The 15,765-nt window shown below is 38.6% G+C and overlaps 1 protein-coding gene across 1 annotated transcript; it reads right to left on the bottom strand.

The window, feature by feature from the left end:
- Positions 1–648: 648 nt before the first annotated feature.
- On the bottom strand, positions 649–15,146 carry ACSBG1 (acyl-CoA synthetase bubblegum family member 1). The gene is made up of 11 exons (XM_010187016.1): positions 14,956–15,146; positions 13,242–13,362; positions 12,692–12,772; positions 9,689–9,838; positions 7,146–7,322; positions 6,470–6,651; positions 5,130–5,363; positions 4,381–4,598; positions 2,674–2,813; positions 1,409–1,655; positions 649–725 (listed from the first exon to the last, which is right to left on the bottom strand). Exons 2-11 carry the CDS (start codon positions 13,281–13,283, stop codon positions 649–651), a joined length of 1,548 nt encoding a protein of 515 aa, XP_010185318.1. The 5' UTR covers positions 13,284–13,362; positions 14,956–15,146.
- Positions 15,147–15,765: the final 619 nt, after the last annotated feature.

Genomic DNA, 15,765 nt, shown 5'->3' with positions numbered 1-15,765 from the left:
TTATTTGTTTTAGGAGAAATAGTCATGCTTATTTCAGCATGGATTTAAGAAATTATGAGTTGCTGTTTTTACAGTTGAATTCTAGCCAATGTGAAAATGGAAGAGGAGTGACTTTAGGTTCTGAAATGTTGTATTAGTGAACAAAAACAAACTCTTCTCTACGAGAGGAAAAAAACCCAGACTTCCTATTCTTTTTAAATAATTCTCTTTATCACTGGAGTGGTGTAACAGTTTGACTGAGCAGTACTGCTGACTACTGACCAGTCAAATTGTATCATGAGCTACAGGCAATGTTCTGTAGAACAACAACAACAAAGATGACAGTCATATAAAAATTCTGTGTTCAGTCTAAAGGAATTGGTTAGCTATACCCACTTTACACAACACACCGGCATCTTTTTAATCTTAAATCATTTAGGCTATAAAGGAAAACGAGCAATAGAAAACTGACCCACTGTGTAGATGCTTCTGTAAAAAGAGGACAAATGATCAGGTGAGTATCAGGAACAACTAAATTGACACAGTCGTTTAACTAGTGGTTCAGTTCAATAGACTGCAAAACCAAAACGAGCATAAATTTTCTGCTTTTGATTAGAAAATACTTTCTTTAGCTCACGGATCTTTCTTAATGCTTGGATGAAAGACTTCTTATTCTTCATAGAAGGAGTCCACTTCATTTCTGTATTTCTCAAGCACGGCAAGCCGTTTTACCTTCATTGTCGGACCTTAAAAGAGGGAGTTAGTCAACAGCAGAAATAAGAGCAAAAATTCCCCCTCAGTTTGAGCTTTGGTTCCTAAGATTTTCTATTTAAGAGCCTGTTTGAAAGAACATCTCCCATTCTGTAAGTGTGAATACCTGCCAAAAGTGAGAAGTGAGCATGGTATGCAAGTTTGCCTCCACATAAGCAAGAGGACGTCAAATGTTGCTGCGAAAGAGAGGGCGATGACCGACTATTACTACTTTTTTCATTAAAAAATAATTTAAAGTATGATGTTTTTGGAAGCTTTTAAACAATTCCAGTTTAGTCAAAGAGCCTGGTAATGTGCCTGGGGCTCTGCTGTCAGGTTTCACTGTCTTGTTTATCTCTTTTTTTTTAACAAGAAATTTTCAGTACTATTACTCAAAGTTATTAGTACTGTAATGGAAAAGGAATTAACCAGAATTGATTAATCGCCCAAAGCAGTCTGAAATTTAACTGTAGAGCTGTACTTGTAAATAAGCACAAATTGACACATATGTACACAGCAAAAAATCCAATTTTTGTATTCTTTAACACATGCTGTATATCATTTCCTTTCCCTCTAGTGGCTGTACCCAGAATTTGGCATACAAAACTGTATTTGAATACTATTAGATCAGCAGCCTCTTTACTATGTGCATACTTCAACATAAATCGGTAAATCTTACCTAGTTCTCCCCCAGAAATGGAAAAATCTTTTGGCAGGACTATCCATTTTTGAATGCAATGAACCCTATTAGTAGCATTCATGTTGACTTTGTTGATTCCCTCCTGAATGGCCTGGTAGATCGCCTGGTCTCTTGTAGCTACAATCTCTGATACTTTAGTGGCTTTACTACCAGTCTTCTGGCAGAAGTCTCTAGCTTGCTCAGTGAGAATGTCAGTGGGATCAGATGTATCTGGGTCCACCACACTCTAAAACATCAAATGAAGTGCATCATCAAATAAATGCTCACTCTTACAAGGCATTACATATTTCTCTGATCAGGTTCTTCCCGACTAGTAAGACTCAAGAAGGCTCAGCATCAGTACTCAAGCATTCTGTAAGCCTTAAAAAGCAGAAGCACCTACAGATGACAGTGCTTTTCTTTCCACTTAGCTACCAAATGCAAATATTTTTTGTTAATATGCAGATTACATGAACAGATTTAAAACGTGTCAATGAGTTATGCAAAAAGTTCATCTATAGACCTTGAATTTTTACCATATTTTCCAAGTCACTCGGTTGCTACAGGGGAACATTTAGGTCATCATTAAATTGTGTTACTGTAGTGTAACGTAAGCTTATGATAGAAGCATTCTTTGACATTAGACTTAAATTAGTATTTCTACTGTACTTGTAGACAGCAAGTGTCAGTCATAGGGGGAAACAACTTGAGAAAACCTGAAGGGTACACAGAACAAGGTACAAACCTTTTAGAAAAAAGTGATTTCTCAATTGAAGCATACATCACAGCAAAGCTATGATTTTTTTGTTTTACAGACATCCTTCTTGTGTCATATGAAAAGAAAAAAACTGTAAGGAAATGTTTCTGTTGGAAAGGTTTGGTTCTGTCAGAAAGTTTGTTAGAAACTGGGTTTGCCCATAACAGAAACATTTGTTGGCTTTACTCACCTGTAAGAATAAAAGCTACTGTGCTACATTACAGAGAGTTCTCACTCTTTCAACATTTATGAATTAAAAATTTCCATATAAATTTAAAAATATCTTATACGTATAGGAGAAACAGCAGTAAACACGTAGATGTTTACCAAATCATCTAATTGTAAGAAGTTGAGACCGTCAGGATTTGGTCTGTAGTTGCTATACATTTTTTTTATTTTTTAACATCTTCCTGTCTAATTTTGGGTCTCTTTACAAACAGTTCAAAATTCTTGTTTTCGTAAGTGCAGGTGTATAATGTCACTGAAATCAATATTAAAACTGGTGTACCTTTAGGGTCAGCAACATTGACAAAAACTTCTTTTTATCTCCAATCACCATAGCATTACTAACAATTGGAAGTTCTTTTTTAACAGCGTCTTCAATTGGAATTGGAGGCACATTTTCACCCCCAGCTGTAATGATCAAATCTAGGCAAAAAAAAGAAAGGCTGTTAGTTGAATTCAAATAAATGCTGAAGATCTGGTCTGGATCAACCCATTTTTCTTATTCTGACATAAAGAATAAGAGTTTTTTTTTTCCAAAGATAGTGTCTTCAAAGAAAACAAAGCCTTTTAATTAATTATCTTGAACATTAAAATGCTAATATTATTCAAATAGTGCTCAAGATCTCAGTTCTCCCTCAGTATAACATATTTGCCCCAGATAATTTTTACATAATCCAGTAATAGGTTACATGTTCTCAAGGCACTGTTACACGACCTGAAACTTTTCTGTGAGCAAGCATCTCTTTCAAATTAGCATAGGGTTCATTCTCTGTTTTACTGTTTCTATCTCAACAAAAAGCAAGTTCGTTGTTAACATCATGATTAAAACTACTTCTTAAAGCCACCAAGAGGAGTCAGACAAAAACAAGTTACTACTGCTGGAAGGCTCAATAAAAACATGGAAAGAAGGGAGAGAGGAGTGTGAGGAAGTAAAGATCCAAGAGATGAAGTTTGCAGTGGAAGTAGTGATTCCTGCTTCTTTACTACCCGCTATTCGATTTTTATACTATTTGGACTTGGATTTAAAACTAATGAAACGAGACAGTCCCAGATGGTCTACCAATCCTGTAATTGAGAGTATCTGTTACTAGTTCAGCAATCAAGAAGATGTGAAACACAAATATTACTACGAAATGAGATTAGGAGTTGCTAACTGCTATGCTAAAGGAAAACGAATCAGTCAAGAAAGCAAGTTAAAAATCAAGATAGCTGTATTTGGTGCAGGCTATTGATAGTATCTACTGAAGTCCTGACTCCTAAGAAGACACTATGTCATCCTATGACAAATTCATTCATCTAGGTTAGCTCCCTAGTGATTCATCATATATTCCAAGATGACAGTGACTCAACTTTTAAATTTTCTTCAGTTACATCTCCACCATGACCAGTTCCACTCTCTGAATGTGTATCGTGACAAAAAGCTTCCAAGCAAGCAAGTGACCAGTCTTACTCACATAGGACTTCAAGCTATGTATGGTAATGATACCTCCCTTATTGATTTAGCTTTAACTTCCCCTTCTGCTCTCAAGCTTCTAGACCAGTCTCTGCAAACACATCACCTAAGGCATCAGAGGAACCTATCTCTGACCTACAGCAACAGCTTATGTATCAGAGGGTTGTCTGTGTTGCACTTCTTGTGCAATTAAGACAATTTTGCAAGATTCAGAGGGAGACCAGACAGAATCAAAGGAGACACATTAAATCTGCATTATTATTTTATATTGCTGATAACTAATCCTGAATAAAGGTCTGGGAGATAAAAAGATTCATGTAGGAACTGAATCATTGCCACCTATTACAGACTAGAGGGAAACCTTTCCTGAACGGTGCACACCGTTGTTTCCTCATAGGAAATTTTATTTTACCTTCCTATTAGGTCAATGCTGCAGGCATTAGAGGAAAGACATTTAATTAGATGGGGCGCTTCGGACATGTACCTGCACAGTGTTGAACAGCTACCATAAGCATGGAGCAAGATTTTGCTTATTACCTTTAATTCTTCCAGTGACGTACAGAAAGCCATCCTTGTCTAGTTTTCCTAAATCTCCAGAATGCAGCCACCCATCCTCATCAAAGGCTTCTTTCGTTTTGTCCTCCATATTTAAATAACCCATGAAAACAGTCCTTCCCCAGAAACAGATTTCTCCATTGCCCTCTGTATCTTTACCCACCAGTTTCACTCTGCAGCCAGGTGCTGGTTTACCACAGCTATCGGAGAAGAGCAGAAAAAACCATAAGGAGCACAGAAATATTAAATATAATACTGATAAGACATCTAATCCACCAAATCCATGAACCTATCAAAATATTAGTGACTGTAAATAACACCCTGCTGTAACTCTTTGAAAGTTATGGGATATTAATTCACTAGGTTATATATGTATGTAAGCACTTCTCAGTTGTGTATCTTGCCCTGTGCTTCCTTGGGTTTTTTCCTTCCTCTTCAGGCACAAAAAACATATTTGCATATGAGCTCTTGAAAGTTATCCAACCCTGGGCCAGGGCTAGGATACACATCAGATTTAGTGACTATGTTCTGCATATAATGCTGTAGAACACTTTCAGTGCTCTTGGTGTGGCATGCAATGGAGGCAACGTGTTCAGCTTCTGACCTGAAGTTATTTTGCCTCCTGAAGCCACAAAAGTGGCAATGCTTTGAGAGAAAATAAAATAAGTTGTAAGATCTCATAGATATAATTAAACATAACCATATTGAAAAAAAAAAGAAAGTAAAATTACCTGTGCTGCCTGTAAATAGAAGGCCCAGACAGGCAATGTGGGCCTGTGGTCTCACTCATCCCATAGGCCTCATACAGGGTGATGTTCAGACCCAAGAAAAAATACAGAGTTTCTGTATTGAGAGGAGCAGCACCACAAAAGTGCTTCTGGCAGCAAGAAAAACCCAGTGCATTACGTATTTTTGCAAGCACTAAGTAGTCTGCCAACCTTGTCCAGAACTGCTTTAAATCACTGCTGAGTACAAAACACAAGAGAAGGACACAGTAAGTCAGAGCAACGTATGGAATTTCCAAAACAAACTCAGACACAAAATTTGTTTGGAGATATATTTGCCATTTGGTTTTGGGTGTTGATAGAAATTACATCTTGTAAGAATAGGTTACATATTTCTCCTTTTTTCATTTATTCAGTGTCTTTCACTGGTAATGAACTTCAACTCTTGTGGTGTCTGAATACTGCACATACACTAAAAAAAATTCCATGAAAATGTATTGTATAAACTAAAGCTCTTGTATTCCTGATTCTTTATCAGTTAATTGTGTCTCTGAGAACCTATACCACTAAAATCTGAAATTTCCAGGACCTGAGAAGCTGAATTATGAAATTATGAATTATGAAAGATGATGAGGGAGTGGAGCATCTCCCTTATGAGGAGCAGCTGAGGGAGCTGGGTCTCTTTAGTTTGCAGAAGAGGAGGCTGAGGGGAGACCTCATTAATGTTTATAAATATTTAAAGGGTGAGTGTCACGAGGATGGAGCCAGGCTCTTCTCGGTGACAAACAATGATAAGACAAGGGGTAAAGGACACAAACTGGAACACAGGAGGTTCCACTTAAATTTGAGAAGAAACTTCTTCTCAGTGAGGGTGACAGAGCACTGGAACAGGCTGCCCAGAGAGGTTGTGGAGTCTCCTTCTCTGGAGACGTTCAAACCCGCCTGGATGCCTTTCTGTGTAACCTCATCGAGGTGTTCCTGCTCCGGCAGGGGGATTGGACTGGATGAGCTTTTGAGGTCCCTTCCAATCCCTAACGTTCTGTGATTCTGTGAATGACCAGACAAGCAAAGCAGTATCATTGCACTATCTTTTGGAACACCATTTTCTGTAAGCAATTTCACACTTCATTGTGTCCCACTTTAAAAAACACTGGAACAGGAAAGCATTGTGAGTTAACAATTGCCTACACTAATTGATAACTACACCTTCCCTCTTGCATTATATTTGCTGTGTTGCCAGCGCAAATTTTACCCATTTACACTTAGAGCCTCACTGATGCTTTGTAGTTTATTACAAGCAGATAGCTACTTTCAGGTTGGTGGAACTCACACACTACAATACTTACCTGCCTGAGCAGTTTAGGTTTCTCTCTAAGCTAAGTGACATAGCCCATGACAGGATTTTCTTCTTCATAAATCCTGACTGAGCAGAAGCATCCTTTAATTTCTCCATTATTTTCTCCCATACTCTGGGAACTCCCATGTGAGATGTTGGCTGCACTTCTTTTAGAGTGTTGATCAAGCTGCCCTGTTAAAAACATTAAATCATTTCAAAACATAGCAAAAGGTCTACAGCAGTGATAAAGAGGTTTGGTGATGCCATCTGCATCTTGCAATACTAACACACAGAACATCACTGAACATGTAGGATATAAAGAAGGACTGCTGAACCTGCTTCAGTCAGGCATATGCACTAACATATGCCAGGTCTGACACATCGGGGAGGTATGTATACTGGTGCTCTAGTTCCTTCTGCCTCCCCTTCCTCCAAAAACTGCTTATACTTCTTTTGCTTTAGATGCATACTTTTCTGTCTTAATAGAATCTTATGGATCTGGATTATATATTTTAATTACAGTTTAGAGCACTGGATCACAAGTTAATGGATTTTATTTTTCTACAATTCTTACAATAACGGACTCTGAATCTTCATTTTCTGCACCTCTTCAAAGATCATATTCTCTCCTTGGGATGTTTCCTGAGAGGAAAAGTGCAAGCCTAATTAGGTGCAATGTAAGATACCTTCAGAGCGTCTGGCTCAGCAAAGTAAACTTGCTCTCCCCATTTGATTCCAGTCCACAGGTCATATATCTGTGCAGCTATGTGGCTGAGTGGGAGATAACTGACTATAGACTCCTGTTGGACCTCTGCTGGTTGCATATCTGCTGCTCTGCTGCAATGTGCTGACGTCCAAGTTACCTGTTTAAATAAATAATAAAACACATCAGGTGTGGTGTTTTTTTTCCTTTTAACACAAACTAAAGGTCCTCATGCTATACTAATGTAACTGTGAAGAATCTGTGATCACCACACATCACCACCCTGGGGGGCACTCAGTCAAAAGCAAGATGAACTTAGCAGCAACACAGACTTGCAGATAATAGAAGCAAGTGCAGCCATTCTGCTGCCTAACTGGGCTATGAATGCTACCAACTCCCCATGTCCTCGTGACACTGGGCAGGGCAGCCATGGGCTGATGAACAAGGAGTAAATTGATCTGCCTATTCTTTTGCAACTTTCCTACTCTACATATCTTCTATCAAGTTGGCACTTTTCACCAGTGCTATGTCTATATGTTTACCTGAAAATGAACAATAAATTCTCAGTGATCAGTGAGCTGAAAGGAGAGTTTAGTCTCAGCAACAAGCTCATTGTCTTGTATTACCACCTGGCTAAAGGTGAAGACAGCCGCTGTATTTTGCTCCTCTGGAAACCTCTGGGATACCCAACACGGTGGCTCCCAAGCAACACTCCACCCTCCACACACATCCCCATCAGTGGCACTGCACATGGGAATGTTTTTGAAAATGTGCTTGACTTCTTAGTGAAATTGTATGATGTTTCCCCACTTCTTCATTCCAACTTTAACTCAGAAGATGCAATTCAAGGATGCAAAATATGTGTATCTTCATTATCAGAATATAGCGAATGGAAGACCCACAAATATATGTGATCATATGAGGGGGCAGAGAAAAGATATGTGCACAGCAAAAAAATGTAACCAACCCCGCCTCCCCTCCCCCTCCAAAAAAAAACCCCAGCTCGCTCTTCGAGGAGTCTGTAATCTAAACTGGGTAGGGGAAGACACAGAAATGAGGTTATTAAAGATGGCAGGGAAGAGATACAAATCACATATATTGCTGTTATCACAGTACGTTCCTGCAAGTTCCTCTTCTCTGTAATACATTAGAAGGTACATCTGGTCTAAGGAATACAGATTCTTAAGAGAGATTTTTAAGGAGCAGCATGCTGCTAGGCCAGGCCACTCCCAGTTTAGATGGCAGCACTGGACAAGTGGCTATGGGAAGCTTACACAGCAGGCAGAAGGGAATGTCTTTGAGACGTGACTATATTGATTGTTTATCCTACTTATCCTCCAAGCCTCGCAGCATGCAGGCACGCTCACAGCAGATCTGTGTGGGTGCACATACGACTGACTCAGCATTCATTTTGTACGTGGACAGTGGCAAACATCTTTTGGCTAAAGAAGGCAGCAGCACAGTTACAGACAAGGCATGTTTTCCACTGTTCATCAACATAAAAATAGCCTGCTTGTGATCAGCAGCCAGGAATAGTTTGGCAGCTAACATGGAAAAGACACCAGACTCCTTTGAGATAGAAGAGCATAGGATTTGCAATGTCAGACCACTCTTTTTGTCTATCAAGTCCACTGTGTTCTGCTTCCAGACACTACTGTACTGCTCCCCTACATTTGGGTGAATTGCTCCTCACAGTTTGCGTGTCTGCAATAGTTTTTGCATTATTTTAAGAGGAGAGGCTACAACTTAGACCAACCCATTCACAGGTTGTCTATGTGCCCAGAAAGGTCCCTATCACTTTCCACTTCCACTTAGTCACCTTGGAGAATAAAAAAAATCCCAAACAACTACAGTCCAGATCTTTGCTAGTAGACCTCTGAGGAAAGTCCTTTTTGCAAACAACTTTGCTTTTCTCTATCACTGGAAATTTTCTGTTTGCAAGAATGCAGGTAGGGCTATTGTAAGTACCAGGACTATGCACTAGAGTTGTGTTATCCTCCAGTGACAGGTGTAGAAACCCAAGTCTAGGAATGTTGTAACACCAAAGTAAAAAAAAACAAACAAAAAAAAACCCCACCAAAACGAAAACAAACACATCCACACCCAATTTTAATACAACTTGCAAAAGCAGTCTGTCAGGCTGCTCCGATAGTGACTAGTTCATTTATAGGATTTGTTTGTTTTAAGATGACCTGTGACATCACTTGAGAGACTTTATTACAATCCTTGAATTATACTTATGAATATATCCATTATATTTCACCAGAAAAGCAGTGAATAAGAAAATATCTATTCATAGCAAACTGTTCAATCTTGTGAAGTGCTAGTTTGGAGTTTCACTCTTAACCACGCTTATACTTTACCAGAAACAACCAGCTGCATTTTGAACACTACATTGTAGTACACTATCCATGTTGCAAAAGCAAGAGTATTTCAAGGCTATAGTACATACCAGCCACTTCAAAACACAGGAACAAATGTCCTCATAGCCATTTTTATGCTAAAGGAAGAGCCTAAAGTACATACATTATCATGACTCAGCATGGCTCCTTTTGGCTTCCCAGTTGTTCCAGATGTGTATATTAGTACACAGCATTGATTTGGCTTTTGGGAGTTAATAATGTCATCCAAAGTAGTATCAGATATGTCATCTCCCAACTCCAGAAACTCTTCCATCTAGAACAGGTAACAGAAAATACAGGCTATCAAATGCTGTCTTACAAGTGGGAAAGATGCAGTACCTTATCAGTCTCAGCAATGGCAGAAAACTTCTGTGCCTTGCTCTGAACGTGTTTCCAAGGGGAGTTTCCCCAAGGTCTTTCCTCTGTAAGAAATGTAAGACTAGCATAGAACTTTATGTGTAAATTTAAAATAGACTATCCAAAATTGTGTTATCAGGAGTCTTTCCAGTGCCTAAGAAGGGAACGGTCATACTATTCCTCACCCAAGATGGACAAGTCATAGAAGCTAAAACTCTGTTACTCTCACACTGTTAGAATGATTTTGAGTCTTCTTTAAAGGAATCTGGATGTACCATTTTTAAGTAAGAGTACATTTGTGATATTCCGCATATAATTCCTTGTCCTCTATATAAATACAAAGCAATGAGATGAAAGCTTCTGTGCAAAAGCATCATCTAGATGTGTGAATGTTTGCCTAAATTATCTGCTATTTTGTTGCAGACCATATGATGCTGGTCACAACTTCCATTCAAATTTGGCTCAACCTAGAATGAGCTAAACCTTTTATGATGCTGGACTTTTGTGCAGCACAAATTGGCCCAGAAGAATGCTGAACCTGACCCTCTGTTTTATATTGGTTGCTCCCAGATATTTCTATTGCATGTATCTGATATGCTGCTAAGTGTACCACTGATTTCAATGCTAACTGAAAACTAGGGTCTAACAAAATTTGTTAAGAAAATCAGTAACGAAACCACCAGTTTTCCATTGGAATCAGATGATTCATACTGTTCTACAGAACTGTGTTATTCAAATGCAAGGTGCAGCACTTCCATTCTCCAATTATTTCTTGGAGCTGTATCTAGGACCACATAGCAGTAAATGGGATAACACAAAGGACAGCAGAGGTCAAAAAAGGAAAGCATTCACTTGAGGGGGAGTTCATTGGTTCCTTCAAACCCTGTCTGCCACTGCCAGTATGCTATTAGGGTTACAGCAGTTAGTCCCTGTGGCACCTACACTTCCTTTCCTTGGGTGGTAAGGCCGTGCTAAGGATTCTTATAATTACCAATCATCAGTTTTGTACTTTCTTCCAACAAACCACATCTCTGGGGGGAAAAAACAAAACAAAACAAAAACAAAACCAAAAACCAAAGAGGCAGTACAACTCAGCAGAACTCTGTAGGCAGTAGAGGATTTGCCACATCCTATCCCTTCCCACAGAATGTGGCCGCATCAATTTCACTAACTCCTGGAAAGTCTGGAGGTACCAAGGATGTAATTGTTTCTGTGTGACTTAGCAGTTGTCCCTGTTTGCCTGACCTTACTGTCTACTCATACTAGCACACGTTAATCACTGTGAATCCTGTTGTCTAGGTTTTGTTTACTGAGCAGCACTTCTACAGACAGCGTTCCCATTCCACAGAGCGTGAAAGGTTCAAACAAATTGTCACACACACTACTGACTTTGCATTTGCCTTCTGGAAGCACACACAGATCAGAGAACTAGGACTCTGCCCTTACTGCAGCAATTTTTCATTCCACATTAGCTGTCAACTAGCAACACAAATTCCTTTTATCAAACCTCACGTGGTTTGGGTGGCTTGCTTTACCTCAAACCTAACAAACAATCATTCCTGCCTTTGGTGATTTGATCTCCAATTTTTCCTTTAGACAACAAACTGTGGCAACTGTCAGACACTGTCACAGGTACCCTTCTCCGCTGAGAAAGTACATCCAACGTGACACTTGAACAGGGGTGTTTTCAAATACCTCTCAGGTATTTAGATTTCAGCAAATGAATGTTTTTCCAGAATTAATTGCTAGCGCTTAGTCTTTTTACTAAGAAATACAAATAGTAAGATCATCTCTGTATTAATTTGTTAGTGCACTGAGATGCAAGACATACTCCATCCCAGTACTGTAACAGTAACTGTTTATTATTAACAGTTATATGCTATTCAACATAGCAAAAGAAGATACAATTAAAACAAGGGCAGAAGATTTTTTTTTTCTTTTGTACCCAGTAACTCCTCAGATAACCAAAACTGCAAATATTTTAAAATATTCCAACATGGTTCACTCTTCATGAATGTATTTTTTCCCCAGTTTAAGTTTTTCGTGCTAGAATCTGATAATCTGTAGTCCGCTTGAAATGCTGATTTTTGTATTCTTGTTACCTAACTATTTTCAATTATATTTTCAAAAAATATATTGGAATAATATGTTTACAAAAACCTGTTCTGCTTAAAGTCCTCATACTTCTTAAATTAAAGGCTGGACTTTAGCACTTAAATTTCTGATCCTGGTTTTGTCCCTTTTTCTGCTTTATTTTTAGCATGCTATGCAAAGATTCTACATATACTAAGAAAATGTGCTTCTCTGTGTTGTCTGTAGTTATTTCTCTTCATTTCTTGCCCATCACAGAAATATCCAGTGCAAGCAAAACACAATTATCATCTGTAAAAATGTAAGTGTTTTCATGTTCTTGATTCCAGTGTAACTGACCACAACCCAATTCTCACTAGCACCAGTGGACAACTTATTTTCAACAGTTTGAGAGTACATATTCTCACCTGAGGCCTACAGGTGTTTTGTTAATCCAACAAGTAAAAAGCCAGGAAGACACAAGACAGATAGTTAAACAAAGTAGCTCTAATTTTAAATGTCAAGCATCAAACACAGAGTTCCAGGTAAATAAGCAGAAAAAGTTGATGAAGCTTTTGAATGTGTTTGCTGGAACAGAGCAATGCATTCTAAATGGTAGACATATCATAGATTAAACACAGTAGAAATTCATCAAATAAATAATATAATGAATTTCTACTGTGTTCTAGCATTCACATACCGTATACAGATTTGGATGTCTCTCTGGAATGGAGTCCTTATACAGCACAACAGCTTTCAAGTGTGGCAAGCGATTCCAGATCTGTTGGATTTTTAAAAACAAATTTATTATTTATTATTCATATCTTATGTGACTTTTTTTTCACTAAAATACTGCCAAAACCATAATGGCTTCGTAGTCACAAGAAACCTCCTGTTTCCCTCCACCCTCAAATATTCTCCCCTAAACTTACAACCAACTAGCCCAACAATCAGGTGGTGACATAGCAAACGTGGGATCAAAATGTGATTTTTACTTTTCCAGGTAAATTTGCAGTGAACCAGTCAGTGAGCTCTGCTGGAGAGAATCAGAATTGCTTTGATGCGGGCCACAGACACTGTGAGAACAGAGCTGCCAAGTTACCCAAGAGCTCAAACATCAGATACCAGATTTCTGAATAAGAATTCTGCCATGAAAAGTTTCAACATATTAAATACAGTATTTGGGACCAATACAACATAGAGAAATGGGAAAATTATGGCTTTTATGTAACCATTCAGCCATCTCGTACCTGCATTATCTTGTCCAATTGCTTCCGATTTTCCACAACCATTATATTGGTTTTGCTGTCATAAGCAATGTAGTGGCAGGCCTCTGGAGAATTCGTTGTATATATTCCTGTGACAATTCCACTGTGTGTATATATATATATTTATATGTATATATAATTTTATATATATAAAAGTATATTTATATACATACACACGTACATGCACTTAGTATCCAAAAAGAGAATAGTAATCACAGATCGGTTGGAAGCTGAAAGAGTATGAAGATGTGGAAGTAAACAGCAGCACAGCTGTCATATTGGTTTCAAGTACTCAGATATACATTAATAACTCTGATATATGCACATTGCAAAATTTAATCTCTAAACTCTATTCAGTAGAAGATGTCATAGGCTGAGGTTCAGCATTTTAACTCACTTGAGGCTATATGAGAGAAAGCTCAGGGTGTGGTAAAAAAAAATAAATTATATCATCTTTCTGTTCAAGCTGCACACAGACCGATTTGAATTTCACTGGCACAGAAACAGCTTGAGAGGTAAAATCCAAACTATATAAACAGGTATCAGGAATCAGTCAGTATTTATCTGTCACTTAATCTACTTGAACATATCCTGCTATAGATGATTATCATTAACATAAAACTGAGAGTCCTGTCTGTTTCCCACATCTTCCAATGATAAAATACTGTACAACAGCTTCAGTGTGACTGTCACAGTCAAACCCACAGCACACAGGAACAATTTGTGAGTGCCTGGACTATTCTGGATATACTGAAAGTTATGAGACTTGAGTAAGTCACTGAACATGCTAAATCAGCTGCAGCCCAACTTCCAGGATATGACACCAAATACTGATTTGCTACATTTCCAGACCTAGCGAAACAGAAGTCCCCAAATCCCCCACAAAGCCAACCAAACAAAAAAATCTTACCCAGCAAAAACAGCTCCAACAGCAGAGATGAACCATTCTGGAGAATTAAACCCAAGGATTGCTACGCTGTGGAATCGTTCAAGACCAAGCTTAAAAATAATAAGCATAAGGTTATAAAATATAAGCACACCGGAGAGGAACATACAGCACAAAACATACATACAAATATAAACCATGGAAAGCTTTGATTTCTTTCTTATTTCAGTATTGATAAGACATCTCTATGTTGATATCCACAGCAAAACCAGTATTTATCAACAATTAACATAATCTAAACTTTCCATTACAGTCTGCCTGGCTGAGCTCTGCTGCCCAGAAAGGCCTGAAAACCAGAACTTTTCAATATGAACAGAAGCATAATGAGAACTAATCTTATCCGATGTTTAGAAGCAGTTAAAATTTGTCTTTATCTTGCCAGATTCATAACAGTACTGCTGTCTCTTGCCTGTTTTTCCTTTTTTAATCTTAAGGCCTTATGCTGAGCTTTGTACCCATGCCTGAGCGAGACAGTGTAACATGGCAGCTCTTCACTTGCAGTCAAGTTCCCTTGACAGCAATGTTCTCTCTTTGACCAAAAAATAATTTTCATCATCATTATTTCAACAAAGAACATGACTGCTGATGTTCAATTAACGGGAAAACCCTCTTATACTGTGGTCTTGGGGTTGGGGTTTGTTGGTTTTGTGGGGTTTTTGTTCAGTTTTTTTGTTTGTTTATTTGGTTTAGGTTTTTTTTAGGAGACATAAAGGGAGAAAAAGGAATTGTTTTCTTTTTTTCTGTACTTACCTTCAAGAAGCTCTTGGCTGCCTTCCTGGAAAGGCAATAATATTCCGAAAAAGTTATCTTCTCCCACTTTCCGTTCTTTTTGCTGGCCAGAGCATTAAAGGATCCATATTTTTCTAGGCTCTCCTTGAACATCTGATGAACTGTTATGGGAGTCTGTGGACATGAGTTATCTATTCGCAGCCTGACTTTGCCATCAGCAAGGGAAGTCCACAGAGCCTCTGGAAAGTAAAACATTGTCATGAAGGTATTCTGTCATTGAAAAATACCTTGTGACTGTGTACCAAAAGACAAGAGGATTGAAGAAAGACTGCAGGACTAATCATACCTCTGGCACTTCTTACCCCTTTGAGAGAAGGGCTTTCCAATTTTGTAACTATCAAAAATTCCACCCAGAAAGATAAATCTTTATTTCTTCCACTTCGGTTCTGCATCTTGAATGAAAATGTAACCATACAGAATTATGCTGTGGTAGAGGCACATTAACAGTTCCAGAAGATTCTGTTAGCTGTTGCTCAGCCCTGCACAACCCACTATCCCTCAAGGTGGTGAATCAGCAGGCTACAGAGATCTCAAAGATCCAAAACCTCTGTCCTCACTCAGCAACCATGCTCCTTTTGCTTGTCATAGCTCCTTCCCCCTAGCTCTTCTGCTTTGTCCTGTCCCTGTTCCTCGCTACTTCCCACACTTCCTTTCTTGGTCATCTGCCCTGTGTTCTCATGCATATATCCACTCCACTCACTTCTGTCTTGCCCTATTTCCACATCATCTTTCACCTTCTTCAGCTCTTGCCTTCCTCACCCTTTCTTCCAT

Source organism: Mesitornis unicolor, unplaced genomic scaffold, assembly GCF_000695765.1.
Source record: "Mesitornis unicolor isolate BGI_N332 unplaced genomic scaffold, ASM69576v1 scaffold33276, whole genome shotgun sequence".
Taxonomy (NCBI): Eukaryota; Metazoa; Chordata; class Aves; order Mesitornithiformes; family Mesitornithidae; genus Mesitornis; species Mesitornis unicolor.
Note: the sequence above shows the minus strand (reverse complement) of the source record. Positions and strands in the feature narration are given on the sequence as shown.